At 37.9% G+C, this 20,891-nt stretch overlaps 2 protein-coding genes and 1 non-coding gene across 3 annotated transcripts; 2 read left to right on the top strand and 1 right to left on the bottom strand.

Moving 5' to 3' along the window:
* Positions 1 to 4,367: 4,367 nt before the first annotated feature.
* LOC138881405 (uncharacterized) lies at positions 4,368 to 4,790 on the top strand. Its single transcript, XM_070161627.1, has one exon. It carries the CDS (start codon positions 4,368 to 4,370, stop codon positions 4,788 to 4,790), a length of 423 nt encoding a protein of 140 aa, XP_070017728.1.
* A 5,631-nt stretch (positions 4,791 to 10,421) lies between these two features.
* Positions 10,422 to 12,899, top strand: LOC138881404 (uncharacterized). Its single transcript, XM_070161626.1, has 6 exons — positions 10,422 to 10,996; positions 11,111 to 11,264; positions 11,340 to 11,558; positions 11,715 to 12,038; positions 12,120 to 12,426; positions 12,523 to 12,899. The coding sequence occupies exons 1-6, from the start codon at positions 10,422 to 10,424 to the stop codon at positions 12,897 to 12,899; spliced, it is 1,956 nt and encodes a 651-aa protein (XP_070017727.1).
* On the bottom strand, positions 10,968 to 11,074 carry LOC138882432 (small nucleolar RNA R71). Its single transcript, XR_011404036.1, has one exon. It is a non-coding gene; the product is annotated as a small nucleolar RNA R71 (small nucleolar RNA).
* Positions 12,900 to 20,891: the final 7,992 nt, after the last annotated feature.

Below are 20,891 nucleotides of genomic sequence, written 5' to 3'. Positions count from 1 at the left end.
GCTTTAATACCTCGACGGAGTGGGAAGGGTAGAAATGAATATGATGACCGGTGCGCTAATACCACGTGTATCCCCTCTTCTGAGGAGTGTCATACCAGGTATCGCATTGATGTGATCCATATTATAAATAAACCTAGGACCCCCTCCTTTTATATTCTCAAGTATTTGTAGAATTGTAACTTCTTTTATCAAAATCCGCCTTTTAATAGTTGCTTTTTTTTTCCCGTCAAACTCTTAAGTGTTTAAACTTAAATCCCCTACTATTTGAGCCTACACTTGTCTATTTTCTAAATTGCACAAATTCACAAAAAAGTATCTGGCCGGGAACCACACTAGTAGATCTTGAGGGGTGCCTAACACCTTTCCCTTAGGACAATTTCAAGCCCTTACCCTATCTCTGGTTATCAAGCAAACTTAGAAATGAACCTTATATGTGTCCTAATCCACCTTAAATCATTAGGTGGCGACCATGCAAAACCCAGTTCCCAAAAGGAATGAGTTGTCTTATACACATAATGTCATAAACCCGATTTCCGATGCAAAGAGGAAAATAGGGGGCGCGACACCATGACGACTCTGCTGGGGATCTTTAGGTTTTTACCATTTCAGATTGTTCTTGTGAATTTGTACCTCCCTTATGTGCAATTACTTGTTTAAATTCCTTTAAGCGTTTAATTTCTTTTCAAAGCAAAATTGACTTGTCTTCTTCGTTTCTTTCCTTTATTACTGCTTTAAATTATAAAACTGCTATATTTATTGCTTTATTAACATGCAAATACGTGCCAACATGCTTTTAATTATTGCATAATCATGCTCAATATCATACTCCACTCGTGCCAAACAAATACCATAGCAACGCTATACTGAGTGGTTGTGCTCTTTCTATATCATTAACCCCTACATTCGGAAAGGCATATTTGCAGTAAAACCAGTCGATCAGCGGTGCAGTCGACAGTTTCGTGCCTTCCCCTATGAGTTGTCCGCTCAAGGGTACCGTCTAAAACCTCATAGAAACCTTCAAATTGTGCATGCATCATGGTCAAACCTAGCCGGGTCAGTTATGTTGTCCACATAATGATCCTTTAAGATAGCCTTGTCCAAAGTCCATCGGGTTTCCCTGAACCCAAACGGACACCACCACGTTTTGTGCATTTATTTGGAGAACTAAATACTTCATGCTAATTGTTGATATTAATAGTCAAGTCTGATGGGGGTAAGGGACTAATCTTGTTTACCTTGCAGAAATATGAAGAACAGGGTCCCCAACTTCGGTATGGTTAGCACACCCTCACTCTTGCTAGACTGGTGGAGGAATCTTCCGTCAAATGACCAAATCAATGAATGGAAAGAGAGGGTTGCCAAATCCAGCGAAAAGCTGGAATATAGCCTGTTGGAATTGGAAGGAACGGTGAGGAAGAGAGTCGCCGATTGCCAAGATGCTAAGGGAAATGAAGGAGAACATTTGGCAAAGGCATTTTTACTGGTGAACCTACGCGAACTGGAGGATTTAATCAATGAGAACATTCAATCTGGGGAAGGTCCTTCTGGGACCAAATAGATAGGAGTTTTTCTTTTTGCTCTATAAAATGTAATAAGGCCAATGGCCATTAGTGATTTTCATTTCCTGTTCATTTAGTGTCAATTTGGGATTCATCTATCTTTATCAATAAAATGAGGCATTTAGCTTCCTAAGTTCTCCAAATCAATTTGTCGCTAGGCCCACCTCAGCCATAAAGAGGTCCCCAAATTAGGACACTATCTAAATTCTTGCACTATGTGTTTAAATACTGCAATACTTCCTATTATCCTCACTAACTTGGTTACCTTTTATTTTTATTATTCCCCTCCCCAAAGGTTAGTTCGCGTACTCTGGCAACATCATCCTATTCTATGAGATCCAGGGGCCCTCCACCCACTCCCCCTCTTAGTCCTATCAAAAACAAGAACAAAGGCAAGATGGAAGACTTGAACAACGTTAGAAATGAGAATTCAACTGAACGGGTAGAGGCCCAAATGGCCATGGTACTCAGGTTCCTAAGGAGAATGTATCCCAACTTGAACAAAAGCTGTTGAAATTCCAAGAAGAGCTCGATCAGGTTCGGAATCTGGCAAGCCTGTCATTTTCCCCCAGCACCCCAGATATCACCTTTCCCAATACTAAAAACCCTACACTACCTCAAAACATCCCAAAGCAATAGAATCATCCCGCTCCTCACACTATTCCACCAAAGACCCAATGCAACACCTGCCATACCCCAAATAACACTTCACTACTTATCCCAGAACCCCAAAACTCCACAAATTACCACTTTCACACCCACCATAACACCCCATCTATGTGGAGACCATGCCACACTCCACCCAACCCATCTTAAGCACACCCGAGTCTGATGAAAAAGACCTGCTCATCAGGAACCTGGTTGAGGAACTTAAGAAGTTGACCAGCTGGATTCAAGGTGTTGAAGGAAGCAAGGGAATTTAGGGGCTGAATTATGAAGATCTTTGCATATAGCCCGATGCCGAAATTCCCGAGGGGTACAAATCTCCAAAGTTCGAAATGTTTGATGGTACAGGGGATCCAAGGGTCCATTTGAGAACATACTGTGACAAGCTGGTTGAAGTAGGGAAAGACGAGAGAATCCACATGAAGCTATTCATGAGGAGTCTGAAAGGAGATGCGTTGTCCTAGTACATCAGCCAAGATCTTAAGAAATGGTCAAGCTGGGTAAGCATGACGTCCGACTTTATGGACAGGTTCAGGTTTAACACAGAAAATGCCGGGTGTGTTCTATATTAAGAATCTAAAGAAGAAACCTACATAAACGTTTCGTGAGTATTCTACTCGCTGGAGGTCCGAAGCTGCTAAGGTCAGACCTGCCTTAGAGGAGGAACAGATGAACAAATTCTTTGTCCGAGCTCAGGACCTGTAATACTATAAACGATTAATGATGATGGAAAGCCACAAATTTTCTGACATTATCAAACTGGGTGAAAAAATTGAAGAGGGTATCAAAAGCGGTATGGTTACAAACTTCGAGGCCTTGCAAGCTACAAATAAAGCTTTACAGTCCGGTGGTGTGTCCAAGAAAAGGGACGTAGGAGCCGTGATGGTTGCACAAAGGACCAAATCTCCTATCAAATACCAAACTTACCCAATACCTCCACTCACATATCAGCCTACTCCGAACTATCAAGCACCCTCACCCTCCTATAAAGCTCCACCACCCACTTATCAATCACCTCCACCTCCCACGTATCAACCTACTTCACCCAGATACTCCCAACCCACTCATGTCTACCAGACCTATAATACTCAACCATCCTACTATCAATCACCCCCTGCATGCCAAAAACTTCCCTAGACCGCAGCCAAATTTTGATTGCAGACCTCTAAAACAATATACAGCCATTGCTGAGCCCATTGACCAACTGTATGAAAAACTCAAAGCTATTGGTTATGTCACCCCTATCCCTGCTGCAACCCCTGAGAACCCTTCTCAGTGGGTTAACCTAAACAAATCCTATGCATACCACTCCGGTATGAAAGGGCACACCATCGATGAATGTCATTCTTTGAAAGACAAGATCCAAACTTTAATTGATAACAAGATTATTGTGGCAAAGGAACCCGCTCCAAATATAAGCAATAACCCTCTGTCGGACCATAAGGGTGGAGGCATTCACATGATTGAAATAAAGGATGATTGGGATCCCGAGGGATCAATCTGGTTGATCGCAGAAGGCGATGACCCAAAGAAGCCAATAGTTACTCTTAATCCAATCGTAGTCCAGATTCAGCCATCTAGGGACGCTGAAGTAAATATGTCTGTGCCATTTGAATTTGAAGCGACATCGTCTGCAAAGTCACCAGCACCAATTGAGGTCGAATTCTTTTCTCCGCAACCACACCGTTTGAAGTTGCAGTCTTGCCACCTAAGGCACATGCTCAATTCGGAATAAGGATAGCCACGCCGATCCCAGTGGTGATGTCTACCATGACACCATTCCATACAAAGGCTGTACCCTGGGACTATACAGCCGAGGCAAGAAGGAAAGGGAAGGTTAGGTTCAAAGAGACTGTTGCCATACAGGGTATGACAAGAACTGGTAGAGTTTATACCCCGAAACATATAGCCTAGTCAAGCAAGCAGGCCTCCAACCGGCCACCCATCATTGAGACAAACGATCTTTGGAGAAAGATACAGGCCAAGGAATACTCGGTCATCAACCAGTTGAACAAAACACCAGCGCAAATCTCCATTCTTGCTTTGCTACAAAATTCCGAAGCACACAAGAATGCTCTGCTGTAGGTGCTGAGTGAAGCATACGTACCAAACAACATCACTGGGGGGGGGGGAATGGCTAACATGGTAGGACAAGTATTGGAGAGCCACACGATCACTTTTCATGAGGACAAGCTGCCACCTGAGGGGCTAGGGCACAATAAGGCACTGCACATTACCATGCAATGCGAGGACTATTTTATCACCAGAATCCTGATCGATAGAGGGTCCAGCCTCAACATCTGTCCACTAGTAACACTCAAGAAGTTGGGTAAAGGACTACACGAGATAATGGACGGAGCTATCAATGTGAAAGCTTTTGATGGTTCTCAAAGGTCCACAATTGGGGAGATTATCCTATGCTTGCAGATGGGACCAATATGGTTCGATGTCGATTTCCAAGTGATAGATGTACCAGCATCTTACAACCTGTTGTTGGGACGACCATGGATTCATGCTGCTGGGGCCGTAGCATCAACACTGCATCAAGAAGTAAAGTTTGAATAGAATCATCAAGATGTGATCATTCACGGTGACGATAGCAACCCTATATACATTCTCCAGACCATTCCGTCAATCGAAGGAAGAAGGAAGCTAGGTGGAGAGACTTACCACCACATTGAATGGGTAAATGCTATTGACAAAGACAAATGGTGGGATAATAAAATCGAGAGTATACTGAATTGGAGTGGGTACGAACCTGGCAAGGGGCTCGGCAAGAATCTCCAAGGAATCGCTAAGCCCATAAAGCTCAAGAAACATGGCACTACTTTCGGTCTGGGATATGAGTACACCTGGGAAGAATTCAAAAATTGGTCACCACCATGGCATGGTCCTTATTATCCACTGGAGCAACCAATACCGCATTTGGAGCAGACTTTCCAATAGGTTGACATTGTTTATGGGTCAGAAGAAGAAGAAGAAGCGCTTGCGGCGGTGAAGAATTTGTTCCTAGAAGACAATGACATGGACTGTTGTGTTGTTCTCGAGGAGGAGGGGGAGGAAGGCCCTTTTCCATACAGACTGTGAGCAGAGGGGAACGCCTCAATAATTGGACCATCAGGACAACCAGAGCCCGACGAACCTCGGGGTAGCAAGGCTAAAACAAGCATCATGCACTGTTTTTTTACTAAATGATTTTCTTTTCTCATTTTTATTCCCGCAATAAGATCTCCAATGTTCAAAACAGTTATGCAATTTATCAAAGCATTTTGACTTTTCTAATGAATCAACACTCATTATTATTTTTCTCTCATTACTTTACTTATACAGCATTACTATTACTTTATCTTGATGAACCAATGACTGTGACATGCAATGAGACAACACAACAAACGGACATTGATTCAGAGGAGGATGACATACCAGATGAGATCGTCAAATAAGTTGAGAACTTTGAGAACAGACCTAAGTCCAACCTGGACGAGACAGAAATTGTCAACCTGGGAGATGCAGAAAACATCAAGGAAACAAGAATCAATGTTCACTTATCGCCATCAGAAAAGAAGGAATGCACAAAATTTCTAAGGGAGTATGAGGACATATTCTCCTGGTCGTATGATGATATGACTGGTTTAAGTACGTCTATTATGGCTCACAAACTGCCAACCGATCCAACATGTCCGCCGGTAAAGCAAAAGCTCAGAAAGTTCAAGCCTGATATGAGTTTGAAAATCAAGCAAGAAGTCACTAAGCAAGTCAAAGCTATGGTTCTCAGGGTAGTAGAATACCCGACATGGCTAGCCAACATTGTGCCAGTGCCAAAGAAGGATGGGAAGGTCAGAGTCTATGTCGACTACCGGGATCTCAACCGGGCTAGTCCAAAAGATGATTTCCCTTTGCCGAACATACACATTCCGATTGACAATTACGCCAAGCACAAGCTATAGTCATTTATAGATTATTTCACAGGTTATCATCAGATCTGGATGGATGAAGAAGATGTTGAAAAAATGGCTTTCATTACGTTGTGGGGAATATACTGTTACAAGATGATGCCGTTCGGCCTAAAGAATGCAGGGGCCACCTACATGAGGACCATGACTACCATTTTTCATGATATAATACACAAGGAGATTGAGGTAAATGTAGATGATGTCATCATCAAGTCCAAGAAGGCCACTGATCACATGAAAGATTTGAGGAAGTTCTTCAATAGATTGCAAAGGTATAACCTAAAACTAAATCTCGCAAAGTGCGCATTTGGGGTTCCCGCTGGAAAATTGCTGGGATTTATTGTGAGTCGCCGAGGAATAGAATTGGATCCATAAAAATTCAAAGCTATTCAATAACTACCACCACCAAAGAACAAGAAGGAGATGATGAGTTTCTTGGGAAGACTTAACTATATCAGTCGGTTCATAGCACAGTCTACGGTTATCTGTGAGCCAATATTTAAGATGTTGAAGAAGGACGCCGCCACCAAATGGACCGATGACTGCCAAAAAGCCTTCGACAGAATCAAGTAGTACTTGTCAACACCACTAGTCTTGGTCTCGCCTGAGCCAGGTAGACCCTTATTACTCTACCTTGCAGTATTGGATGGAGCTTTCAGTTGCGTTCTGGGGCAGCATGATGAAACGGGGAGGAAAGAGCAGGCCATATATTACCTCAGTAAGAGGTTTACCCCGTATGAGGCCCGGTATTCTCTGTTAGAGCGCATCTGTTATGCTTTGACTTGGGTAGCTCAGAAGCTGAGACACTACTTCTGTGCCTATACCACATATCTCATATCAAGGATGGATCCGTTGGAGTACATCTTTTAGAAGCCCATGCCCACTGGCAAACTAGCCAAGTGGCAAATCCTGTTGAGTGAGTTTGACATTGTGTACGTAACTTAGAAAGTGGTCAAGGGACAAGCACTGGCATACCACCTTACCGAGAATCCTGTGGATGGAGAATACGAACCCCTAAAAACGTATTTTCCTGACGAAGAGGTATCCTTTATAGGAGAAGACATTGTAGAATCCTATGACGGTTGGAGAATATTTCTCGATGGAGCGGCAAACTTTAAAGGAGTTGGCATAGGAGCAGTCCTAGTATCAAAAACCGATCAGCATTATCCAGTGTCTGCCAAACTCAGGTTCCCATGCACCAACAACATGAACCAGTACGAGGCCTGCATCTTAGGGCTCAAGATGGCCATTGAAATGAACGTTCAAGAGTTGCTAGTGATTGGAGATTCAGACCTACTCATACATCAGGTACGTGAAGAATAGGCAACCAATAACTCCAAGATACTCCCATGTTTGCATGATGTACAGGAATTAAGAAAGAGGTTCACGAGGACGGAATTCCGGCATGTTCCCAGAGTCCAGAATGAGTTCGCCGATGCATTGGCTACCCTGTCGTCTATGATACAGCATCCAGACCAGAATTTCATTGACCCCATCCTAGTAAAGATCCATGATCAGCCAGCTTATTGTGCCCACGTTGAAGAAGAAGCAAACGGAAAGCCTTGGTTTCATGATATCAAGGAATATTTGACAAAAGGAGAGTACCCAAAACTTGCAAACCCTACTCAGAAATGCACACTTCGGAGACTGTCCAACAACTTCTTTTACAGTAGAGGAATCCTGTATAGGAGGACTCCTGATTTGGGATTATTAAGGTGTGTCAACGCAAAGGAAGCATCCAGGCTACTAGAAGAAATTCATGTTGGGACCTGCGGTCCGCATATGAATGGTTTTGTCTTAGCAAAGAAGATACTCCGAGCTGGTTACTTTTGGATGACTATGGAAACGGACTGCATCCAGTATGTCCGAAAATGCCACCGCTGTCAGATACATGCGGACATGATAAAGGTACCTCCGAATGAGCTTAATGCAACAAGCTCGCCATGGCCATTCGCCCCCTGGGGAATGGATGTTATTGGACCAATCGAGCCTGCCGCTTCCAACGAGCACAGGTTTATCCTAGTAGCAATCGACTATTTCACCAAATAGGTCGAAGCAGTATCTTACAGAGCAGTAACTAGGAAAGTCGTGGCAGACTTTGTCCGCAACCACATTGTTTGTCAATTCAGGGTTCCAAAGTCGATCATCACTGATAATGGCTCCAACCTCAATAGTGACTTGATGAAAGCTATGTTTAAAATGATGGATGTAATTTATTCATACATTTTTATATGTAAATATTAAATATTTTAAATAAAATATGAATAAATATATCATATTCTCCCATATTTTCTAACATACTTCCAGGAGAAAGAGCATATGAAAATCGAAAAAAGAAGCAAAAAAAGTGGGAATTGAGTAGTCAACTGGGAATGAAGAAGCAAATGGACTAAAGCACCATAGTTGCGACGATAAGAATGAGGAATCATGAAGGAAATAACATAGTTGCAACTAGAGAACTATAGTTGAAACTATAACCTTTCTCTACAAAAGGAAGAAATTGATAAGGCTATAGTTGCAACTACAATTTCCATAGTTGCAACTATGAAGAATCTTAGGCAAAAAAACTCTATAAATAGAGAGTGAATGTTGGAAAGAAGACATCGAGTCTTGAGCAGAGACGAACTATTATTGGTCTCTATTTTGTCTTTAATAGTCCTAAGTCCTAGTAGTTATCCTTTTGTGAAAAATAATATCTTTGTACCAATTCTTCGTATTTCTAAATTAGGTTCTTTTTCTTACTTCATAATGGAGTAATCTTTTTTTTGTTGGGATAATTGATGAAGCTTGATATATATATATATATTATAATACTATCTCAGTTTTAATACATTCTTGGTTTGGAACTTTCTATTTATATTTTATATAGTGCTATAATAATAGTTTTTAACTAATCATTGTTAGCACTTCTATATATTTTATCTTTAAGTTACTCTTATATTAATTTTGTAATTCTCACGGAGCAAAATTAATATATAGTAACTATTGAATAAAATAGTAAAGTGAGAGTAATTATTAGTAAGCTATTATTAAAAGTCTGTAATCTTGCTTACCTCAATTTTAATTCTTACGGAGGAATTGTAATCGCAGGAGTATTGATTTAGTAAAAATATTCTCACGAAGTTTTTACTATCTTTATCACAATTCAGACCAGAAGATATTTCGATTTAACCGTCATCAGTTTTAAGCCAATTAATTACATAACCTCACGGAGTGTTATTAGTTGATTAATTCTTGGTGAGATAAGATATAATTGTATTAGCAATAAGCAATTATCCTTTATAGAAATACATGTAGAAAGTGAGATTTTATTATAATATATTATCAAGTGAATTCAACGATTCTCAACTCTTTTAAATCACAAATCTTTCAAAAGTTGTTTAATTTTGTTAAGTATTTAACAAGTTTTAATTTTACAAACTTTCCATCAATCTGATTCTCTCAAATAGTAGTTGAAATTTTTAAAAGTCTGTAGTATAGATGTTCCAATCTCTATAAGATGATATCATAAACTATACTAGAATTTAACAAAGCACGAGCAGGAAAATCCTATACACATTGGCCTCGTCAAATTTTTGGCGCCGTTGCCGGGGATTGGCATTAATCTACTTTAGATTAAATATTTTGTTACTAATTTGAGAATTTATTACTGTTATTTTTGTTTCAGTTAATATTTTCACTAATCAAGTGCTATAACTACTACTGTGATATTAATCCTAATGTTTGTTTATGTTCATAATGGTATTGTAAAAGTTTTTTTTTTCTTTTTTGTATTATTTCTTCCTACTAGTTCCATCATTAATTGTTTTTAGCAAATTATACATACTGCTATTAGTACTCTCTCCTTTATCATAATAATAGTGTTATAACTACTATTTACGGTTTTTATAACTTGTATATTTATAACTATTATACTATTGTTAGTTCTTTCACATTGAAGTTTTTTTACTACTGAAAAATATTCTTATGACCATTCCAACTAAATGTACTATCACTCATTACCTTTTCCATATATAATAGTATTATAGTATTGTTTCTTGTCATAGTTCACTATTGCATCATTTTGTTTTTCTTTATAACTATCTTGTTATAAGTTTGGGTAAAATATTATTATTCTCTATAGATAATAAAATTATTGTATAATTATTTTTGCTTAGCACCTACTATTTTAATCATTTTTGTAATTTTTATATACTTATTTTTTTTCATTGTACTTTCTTTAATTAAGAATTTTAAGTAGTTTATGACCCGCTCTTCTACAAAAGAGTTGATCAGTTACGATCCTGAAATTGAAAGATTTATTCGATTGCGCAGGAAAGAACAAACATCGTCTTCCCAAGGAGCATCTTGTAAAGAAATGGAAAACCAGGAAGTAGAGGACATTAACCCACTTGGGATCCCACCACCGGTCCATGTAGAGGAGCAACTTGATGAAGTGGCACCAAGGCCAGCAGTGGTAGCCAACAACTTTGAAATCAAGAAGCCCCCAGTGGCAGCCAACAACTTTGAAATCAGGACCGACCTGATTCAGACAATTCAACAATCTTGTATCTTCACTGGTGATACAATTGAAGACCCACATAGTCATTCAATTGATTTTCTAGAACTTGTAGAAACTGCTAAGTATAATGGAGTACCTCCTGAAGCTATCAAGTTAAGGCTATTTCCTTTTTCTTTAAAAGGAGATGCCAAGACTTGGTTGCGAAGTTTGCCTCAAGGGTCCATTACAACATGGGACCAGATGACTCAGAAGTTTTTAAACAAATATTTTTCCCCTGCTAAAACAACAAAGTTAAGACAAGACATATCTAATTTCTTGTAGACTGACACTGAGTCAGTTTATCAAGCTTGGAAAAGATTAAAAGCAATGTTAAGAAAATGCCCACACCATGACATTCCTGAACATATGAAATTATATATTTTTTATCACAGGCTAAAACCCTCTGCTAGAAATGTGATAGATGCAGCTGCAGGAGGTTCTGTAATGGGCAAAACCACAGAGGAAGCATTGCAACTATTGAATGAAATTTCTGAGAACGCTATCCAATGGCCATCAGAGCGTGTAATCATTAAAAATGCTGCTATGGTAAATCAAGTCGATGCTTTAAATACACTAACGCAACAGATTGTTTCTTTGGAACAAAAGTTTGAATCTTTTCAGGTGAATACACAACAATCAAACCACTCTGAGGCTTGTGACATGTGCGGAGGAAACCACCAGAACCATGAATGTCAAGCGACCAATCAAACGGATGAACAGGTTAATGTTATCGGTTACAAGTCACATCCTTTTGGGAGTCCAATGGCACAGAAGCATCCAGGATTTCAGTGGAGTAACCCAAATGGTGCAGAAAACACTCAAAGCTTCCAAAAACAACAGGTACATGGTCCACCAGGATACCAAAGTCAAAATCATGGGTAGCCGAGTTACAGACCTTATCAGAAAGCAGGACCATATCAACAAACAGGGTCATACCAGCAGAGTCCCCAACAAGCTCATCCAAGTCTTGATGACCTTTTGTACAAGTATATTAAGGTCACTGATGAAAAGATGGAAACCCAAAATTCATCCCTCAAAAATCTGGAAACTCAGTTAAGCCAATTGACAGCTCTTATGTCAGAAAAGATTCAGGGTCCCTTACCAAGCAATACAGAGAAAAATCCAAAGGAGCACCTTAAGGCCATCACTTTACGGTCAGGTAAGGAACTTGATAAACCTTATGCAGACAGACAAGAAAAGAACCAGACAAAACAACAAGTAGACAAGGGTAAGAATTTTAAAAAACCATCTGAACCATCAAAGGAAAAAGAAATAAAGAATAAGGAAGAAAAAGTTTCTGAAAAAATGGTTGACCCACCTGTGACAATTCCTTTTCCACAAAAAATGAAACGAAAAAAGCTTGATGGTCAATTTGCAAAGTTTTTGTAAATCTTAAAACAGATTCATATTAATATTCCTTTCACTGATGCTTTGTTGCAAATGCCTTCATATGCTAAATTTTTAAAAGAAATTTTGTCAAGTAAAAGGAAATTGGAGGAAGTTTCTGTGGTAATGCTTACTGAAAAATGCAGTGCTATACTTCAAAATAAGCTACCACAAAAACTTGGTGATCCTGACAGTTTTACCATTCCATGCACTTTGGGAGGCGTATATTTTGAAAAAGCACTTTGCGATTCTGGAGCTTCAATAAATTTGATGTCATTTTCTATCTTTAGAAAATTGGATCTTGGTGAAATGAAGGACATAGGTGTTTCTCTTTAGTTTGCAGATCAAAGTACTAAGAAACCTAAGGGAATAATTAAAAATGTGCTTGTAAGAGTAGATAAGTTTGTTTTCCCTGTAGATTTTATAGTACTTGAAATGAAAGAATGTCCTGATGAATCGATAATTTTGGGTAGACCATTTCTTGATATAGTAAGAGCAATCATAGATTTTTATCAAGGGCAACTTATCTTGAGAGTTGATGAAGAAAGAGTCATTTTTGATATGCAAAAGATACTAAGATTTTCAGGAGATGAGGCATCATCTTCATGCTTTTCTATTGACATGATTAGTGATCTTGCAGATGAATTCAAAGATGATCAATTAATTTTAGACTCAATGAAAAGATGTTTGACCAAATCAGGCACCACACAAGATGATGATCCCGCAATTAGGAGAGAAGCTGAAATACTGAAAAAAGATTCTAAGGATAAGGAGATGCAATCAGAAGAAGTTTAACCAAAAATTGAACTCAAAGTTCTTCCTTCTCATTTAAAATATGTTTATCTTGAGCAAGAATTATTTTCAATAATTATTTCATCTTCTTTGACTGCAGAACAAGAAGAAAGACTAATTCAAGTCTTAAAAGCACACAAAGGAGCCTTAGGATGGACTGTAGAGGATATCAAAGGGATTTGTCCAGCAATTTATACGCATAGAATCCTCATGGAAGATAGCTACAAGCCAATAATCCAACCCCAAAGGAGATTGAATCCTGCAATACAGGAAGTAGTAAAAAAGGAGATTGTCAAGCTTCTAGCGGCAGGTATTATTTACGCAATTTCAGATAGCTCTTGGGTAAGCCCAGTTCAGGTAGTACCAAAGAAACGAGGTATGACAGTTATAAAGAATGAAAATAATGAACTTATACCTACGAGGACTGTTACAGGATGGAGAGTCTGTATTGATTACAGACGCCTCAATAATGCTACCAGAAAAGACCATTTTCCTTTACCATTTATTGATCAAATGTTAGAAAGAATTGCAGGATATGGTTTTTACCGTTTTCTTGATGGCTATTCAGGTATAACCAAATACCAATTGCACCCAAAGATCATGATAAGACAACTTTCACATGTCCTCATGGAACATATGCATACAGGAGAATGTCATTTGGTCTGTGCAACGCCCCTGCTAGATTTCAGCGTTGCATGTCAGCAATTTTTTCTGACATGACTGAAAAATTTCTTGAAATTTTTATGGATGATTTCACTCTTTGGCAAAACATGTGAAGATTATCTTTACCACTTGACTTTAGTTCTTAAGAGATGTGAAGAGAAAAACTTGATTCTGAATTGTGAAAAATGTCATTTTATGGTTACAAAGGGAATTGTTTTAGGACATAAAATCACTGCTAATGGGATCGAAGTTGATAATGCCAAAATTAATCTTATAGCAGGATTACCCCCTCCCACAGCTGTTAAAGGCATTAGAAGCTTTCTAGGTCATGCAGGTTTTTACAGACGGTTCATAAAGGATTTTTCAAAGATTTCAAAACCTCTGACTAACCTCTTGATGAAAGATGTTAAGTTTGATTTTTCAGGTGATTGTATGATAGCTTTTGACACCCTTAAGGAAAAATTATCAACTGCCCCTATAGTTGTGTCCCTTGATTGGAGTCAACCTTTTGAGGTTATATGTGATGCTAGTGATACGACAGTTGGAGCTATTTTAGGCCAAAAAAAGGATAAGATTTTTCGTCCCATTTACTATGCTAGTAAAACACTAAATGAGGCTCAACTGAATTATGCCACAACAGAAAAAGAGTTACTGGCGGTAGTATTTGCATTTGATAAATTTCGTTTTTATTTGATAGGAACAAAAGTGACTGTTTTTGCTGACCATGCAGCTTTAAAATACCTCTTAGCCAAAAAAGATGCTTGACCTCGATTGTTTATATGGATTTTACTTCTGCAAGAATTTGACCTTGAGATAAAAGACACAAAAAGAATAGAGAATTAGGTAGCTGACCATTTGTTTAGACTACAAGACCCTCCCCTTGAGTTCAGCGAGATAAAAGAAGAATTTCCTGATGAACACATTTTTTCAGTTGACTCTGTTGTGACTCAACCATCCTGGTTCGCAGATATTGCTAACTACTTGGTTGGAAGATGGACACCCCAAGATCTCTCTTACCAGCAGAGAGAAAAGCTTATTTCTGATGCTAAGTATTATTTGTAGAATGAACCTTACTTATTCAAAATTTGTGCAGATAATATCATCAGGAGGTGTGTACCTAAAGAAGAGATGACCAAAATTTTGTATCACTGTCATGATAGAGCAATTGGAGGTCATTATGCTGCAAACCGTACGACATTTAAAGGATTGGAGGCCGGATTTGTCTGGCCAACACTCTTTAAAGATGCCCGAGCATATGTTTCACAATGTGACAGGTGTTAGAAAACACGTAATATCACTAAGAGAGATGAGATGCCATTACAATCAATACAGGTATGTGAAATATTTGATGTTTGGGGAATAGATTTCATGAGTCATTTTCCTTCTTCTCATTCATTTGAATATATCCTTGTGGCTGTGGATTATGTATCAAGATAGGTTGAAGCCATCCCCACAAGGAATAATGATGCTCATACAATGTGTAATTTTCTTAGAAAAATTATTTTTACTAGATTTGGCACACCTCGAGTCATCATTAGTGATCAAGGAACTCATTTCGTGAATAGGCAATTTTCTGCCTTGCTATCAAAATATGGTGTGAATCATAAAACTGGAACACCATATCATGCTCAAACACAGGGGCAAGCTGAAGTTTCCAATCGCGAGTTAAAAAGAATTCTTGAAAAGATGGTTGGAATTTCAATAAAAGACTGGTCTTTAAAATTAGATGATGCATTATGGGCATACCGAACGTCGTTCAAAACACCAATTGGAACATCCCCATATAAATTAGTCTTTGGAAAGGCTTGCCATTTTCCAGTTGAATTAGAACAAAAGCTTTTTGGGCACTGAAAGCATTAAACTTTGAATTAACCTCTGCTGGTAAAAAAAGATTTTTTCAGGTTAATGAATTAGAAGAACTGAGGTTGGAAGCTTATGAAAATGCTAGAATATTCAAAGAAAAAATAAAAATATGGCATGACAATTTGATCCGACAAAAAAGTTTCAAAATTAGAGATCAAGTACTTCTTTATAATAGCAGGCTAAGGCTATTTCTGGGGAAATTAAAATCCAGGTGGACAGGTCCTTATAATGTTATAGATGTTACTCCATATGGGGCAATTGAAATTCAACAGATCAATGGAGGAGACAAATTTAAGGTAAATGGTCACATGTTAAAGTTGTATTTTGGAGGCCATTTTGAGCAACAACCATCTATAACCTTGATAGCCTAATACATCCCACTGTTAATAAGTCGAGCTGACGACATTAAACTCAGAACTACAATTTCTTTACCCGTATCCATTGAGGGTGAAGCAATGGAGCCTCATAAGCCCAATATAATTTGTATGAATAAATGCTTAACCAATTGATCTGGTTAATATCCAGATTATTGTACAACCAGGACATCCCATGCAGGCCTCTACAAAAACAGAGCCATCTATATATGAGTAACTTGTCACGACCCGGATTTCCCAACCTCGGGGGTCGTGATGGTGTCTACTAATGGGAGCTAGGCAAGCTAAACCTTAACTACTTCCTATGCTTCCATATTGCTTCATTTTAACAAACACAAGGCGATAACATGATAATAATAGAACTTTAAATAATTAAGCAGAAGTCAACAATTAAATGTCTTAAGTCTACGTCTATTATAACTTTTAAAACCTCAAATACCCAAAACTTGGTGTCACAGTATCACAGACTATCTAAGATTTCTACATACAAGGTCTGAAGAAATAACAGTACTCTATTTACGAATAAGAGAGAGTGAAATAGGAAGTGGAGATAGAGGGAGACGCCAGGGCCTGCGGACGCCTGCAGTCTACCTTGGGTCTTCCTTCAGGACTCCAACTACTGTCCGAAAGCTGCTCCTGGATCTGCACATAGTGCAGAGTGTAGTATCAGCACAACCGACCCCTGTGCTGGTAAGTGTCTAGCCTAACCTCGGCAAAGTAGTGACGAGGCTAGGACCGGACTACCAAATAAACCTATGCAGTTCAAATGTATATACAGCGGGAAAGAAATACAGAAAATAACCAATCAATGTGGGAGGGAAAAACATGTTGTAGGGAGATAACAACTCCGAATAGAAAGCATCAAGTAAAGAAAGAAACCACATAACTCGAATATCAACAAAGAATCAGAAATCAATAATTTGCATGGCATCACCCTTCGTGCTTTTACTTTCGTCCTCTCCAAAGCAATTTTATAATAAAAGTGTACACGACATCACCCTTCGTGCTTTTACTTTCATCTTCACCAAATCAATTATATAATAAAGATGTGCATGACACCAACCTTTGTGCTTTTACTCTCTTTCCTCACCATATAATCAATGAAAATCGGTACGGAATGGTACATCGTATGGCACAGCATCACCCTTCGTGCTTTACACTCTTTCCTCACAATAGCAAACGATGCACGACATCACCCTTCGTGCTTTAACACTCTTCCTCACCCAAACAACAATCATAAGCAAAGGGGCAAGGGAATAAACAAAATAGTAATAGAGATCTCGGCAAGGGAACAATAGTTAAATAATTAAATCCCGGCAAGGGACAACATCAATAATCTCAACATCCCGGCAAGGGAGATAATCAACAAGGCAACAATATCCCGGCAAGGGGACAATTTAATATCTCTTTCTCTTTCTTTCATTTTTATTTCATAACTCACTTTACCACTTGTGTCAATGCTCCAAAGGGTTCAATTGTCTTATGTACTTTCACAATTCATAATATAACTTGAGCCAATGCTCCAAAGGGTTCAATCATCTCATATATTTTGACAATTGATAATATAACTTGAACTAATGCTCCTCGATGTTCAAAGGTTACAATTCCTTCCACAAACTTTCCACAACACTTAGAAATCATCACCAAGGTATGAAAGATACAACGAAATCAAGATCTTCAAAATTTAAAGACTCACAGTCATGTTAGACACCAACGTATAGATACTCATCACCATGCCTATACGTCGTACTCAATAATTATCAAGTAGCAAATAAAACTCAATTCCTAATCCCTCAAGCTAAGGTTAGACCAAACACTTACCTCGATGCCTCAAACACAACTCAAGTTTCAATTATAGCTTTACCCCTCGATTCCTCCACCAATTCGCTCGTATCTAGCCACAAGTTACTTAACTACATCAATAAACGCTAAATGAATCAATTTGAATGCATGAAAATAAGTTTTCCAAAGTTTTACCCAAAAAGTCAAAATTGCCCCCGGGCCCACGTGGTCAAAACCCGAGATTCGAACCAAAACCCGATTACCCATTCCCCCACGAGCTCAAATATGTAATTTGTTTTGAAATCGGGCCTCAAATTGAGGTCCAAATCCCCAATTTTTGAAAAACCTAGGTTCTACCCAAAACACGTTTCCCCCATGAAAAATAATTGATTTGAAGTTGAAATCATGTTAAAAGATGTTAATGATTGACGAAAACTAGTTAAACGACTTACAATTGATTTGGAGAAGAAAGGTTGTTTGAAAAATCGCCTCTTATATTTTTGGGGTTTTTGAAAAATGCAAAATAACTGAAAATCTCGTCTATTTATACCCCTCTCAAACCCCCTGTGCGGACCGCACAAAATGGACTGCGGCCGCACAGGTCTTCCTGAGGTACTGCGGTCCAGTGCCATGTGCGGACCGCATGAAATGGACTGCGGCCACACAGGCCTCCATCGCGCACCGCCCGAAACCGACCGCGGACTGCACTGGCCCCCTTCCGCGGTCGCACACGATTTTGTGCGGACCGCACTGGCGGGTTCAGAGACCTGCAACTTCTGGTTTTAAGTCTAAAACATCCCGAACCTACCCGAAACTCACCCGAGCCCTCGGAACTCCAAACCAAATGTGCATACTAACTCAAAAACATCATATAGACCTACTCATGTAATCAAATCATCAAAATAACATCATGAACATCAAATTAAGTCTCGAAATCAATGAAATTTTCTCAAAACTTCTTTAAACATAAATTTTTCGATTTAAGTCTGAATCACGTCATATGACATCCGTTTTTCACCAAATTCTACAGAAATATCTTAAATCATATATAAGACATGTACCGAACGCCGGCACCAAAAATACGGGCCCAATACCATCATGTTCTAATCAAATTTCATTTCAAATTTCTTTAAACAATTCCAGAAAATAATTTCCTTTGAAAATTCATTCCTCGGGCTTGGGACCTCGGAATTCGATTCCGGGCATATGCCCAAGTCCCATAATTTCCTACAGACCCTCCAGGACCGTCAAATCACGGGTCCGGTTTTGTTTACCCAAAACGTTGACCGAAGTCAAATTAGCTCATTCTATAATCAAAACTTATCATTTTTCATAGATTATCATATTTAAGCTTTCCGGCTACGCGCCCGGACTGTGCACGCAAATCGAGTTGATTGTAAATGAGGTTTTCAAGGCCTTAGAACACGGAATTTTGTTTTAAAATAAGTGATAATCCAAAACAAATTCCATGGTGATCGGTATGCCTAAGTTACAGGTTGGTTAACCATCTAATTGTGTAAATTAATTATTGGCTCAAGTAAATTTTCTGGTTTATATCAATATCCGGACCCCATGACTGATGAGGTTTAAAAGCTAGTCCAGTCTATTACACATAGAATATGTGTGGTCACAGTTTTTTTCAAGCTTTCTTTTGTGACTGTAAATTTGAAAGCTAAAAAGATTTTTAATTTATTTTTTCAAAACATTTTTTAGTACTTCATGTATATATATATATATATATATATATATATATATATATATATATATATATATATATATATATATATATATATATATATATATACTTTTTTTCTATAATTTTATAATAATTTTTCTCTTCTTAAATGATTGTATCATTGTAGGTTTTTAATTAGTAAAATAAATTCTTTCTATTGTGCTCAAATATTAAGTCTTTGTTTCATTATCATATCAATTCCATGCCTATGACTTTAATTTTGTGAAGGCAAAAACTAGCGTCTCCAACTCACGAGATCGAAAGAATTAAGAAAAGTTATTATCACAAGAAGGTATACTCAATAATTTTTCTAAAACTTGCTCTAAATGTTCTTCGAGGCAAAATAATGGATGACACTGATTCTTGAAAGATGAAATTAGGCTTTCTTTGATACACCTTTTAGCCTCTTTTAGTTTATTCTCTCCAAGATTTTTTTTACCTCTTAGAACCTATCTTTGAGCCTTTATCCTATTTATTTTTTTAAAAAACACCATGGTCTATAACCCTCCAAAATAAAGAAAAAAAAAGAAAAAAGAGATGTATATTACTATTATAGTTATTACTTCTTCCAACCATGATAAGTAATGTTTGTTAGAAAAAGAAAAGAAAGATTGTGCAAGGCACGAAACAGAAAAGAAAAAATAAAGGAACAAGAGATAGATATAATATTTAAGTGTGTATATTATTATATCTCTCTATGTTGATGAAAGCATATATACAAAAAAAAATACTGGAAAAAAATTGAATAATTAGTATCACGGAACATTTGCTCCAAGCTGGAAGAAGAAAAGTCACTACAAAATATCTTTATCCTACCAGCCTGAAGCTTGACATTATAAGCCAAAAAAAAGTCCTAAATAGATTTTAAAAATCAGTGTTGAATCTACATTAGTGAAGATTAACATGAAGACGAAGCCTATGGGCGAACAATTGTGATATTCAAGACTTGTGATCATAAAGTTATCAATTACGAAAAATTCAAGAGGAAAAGAATGCAAATTTTGTTTTTTTCAAAAGTAAAATCAGAGGCAAGGTAAAAGATTTGGTAAAGCTTAAAAGATTAATCATCTGGCACAATGAAAGAAGTTATTTTGAATAAATTTTCTATCCTACAAAGACCAAACGTTTTGAAGAAAATGTTATACAAAAAAAACTTTTATCAATAGAAATGCTTTTCCTCGAGGACGAGCAAAGATTCAAGTGTGGGGGAATTTGATGGATGTAATTTATTCATATATTTTTATAAGTAAATATTAAATATTTTAAATAAAACATGAATAAATATATCATATTCTCCCATATTTTCTAACATACTTCGCAGGAGAAAGAGCATATGAAAATCGAAGAAAAGAAGCAAAAAAGTGGGAATTGAGTAATCAACTGGGAATGAAGAAGCAAATGGACTAAAGCACCATATTTGTGACGATAACAATGGGGAATCATGAAGGAAATCACATAGTTACAACTAGAGAACTATAGTTGAAACTATAGCCTTTCTCTGCAAAATGAAGAAATTGATAAGGCCATAGTTGCAACTACAATTTCCATAGTTGCAACTATGAAGAATCTTAGGCAAAA

Source organism: Nicotiana sylvestris, chromosome 11 (assembly GCF_000393655.2).
Source record: "Nicotiana sylvestris chromosome 11, ASM39365v2, whole genome shotgun sequence".
NCBI classification, from domain to species: Eukaryota; Viridiplantae; Streptophyta; class Magnoliopsida; order Solanales; family Solanaceae; genus Nicotiana; species Nicotiana sylvestris.
The sequence above is the reverse complement of the archived record's forward strand: the minus strand, read 5'-3'. Positions and strand labels throughout refer to the sequence as shown.

Coding starts and splice junctions, on each gene's coding strand:
- LOC138881405 (XM_070161627.1), top strand. CDS start 4,368: ATGGTAGGACAAGTATTGGAGAGCCACACGATCACTTTTCATGAGGAC.
- LOC138881404 (XM_070161626.1), top strand. CDS start 10,422: ATGACCCGCTCTTCTACAAAAGAGTTGATCAGTTACGATCCTGAAATT. Junction 11,559..11,714: donor AAAGCTTCCAAAAACAACAG/GTACATGGTCCA, acceptor AAGTATATTAAG/GTCACTGATGAAAAGATGGA. Junction 12,427..12,522: donor TGGTGAAATGAAGGACATAG/GTGTTTCTCTTT, acceptor TTTTCCCTGTAG/ATTTTATAGTACTTGAAATG.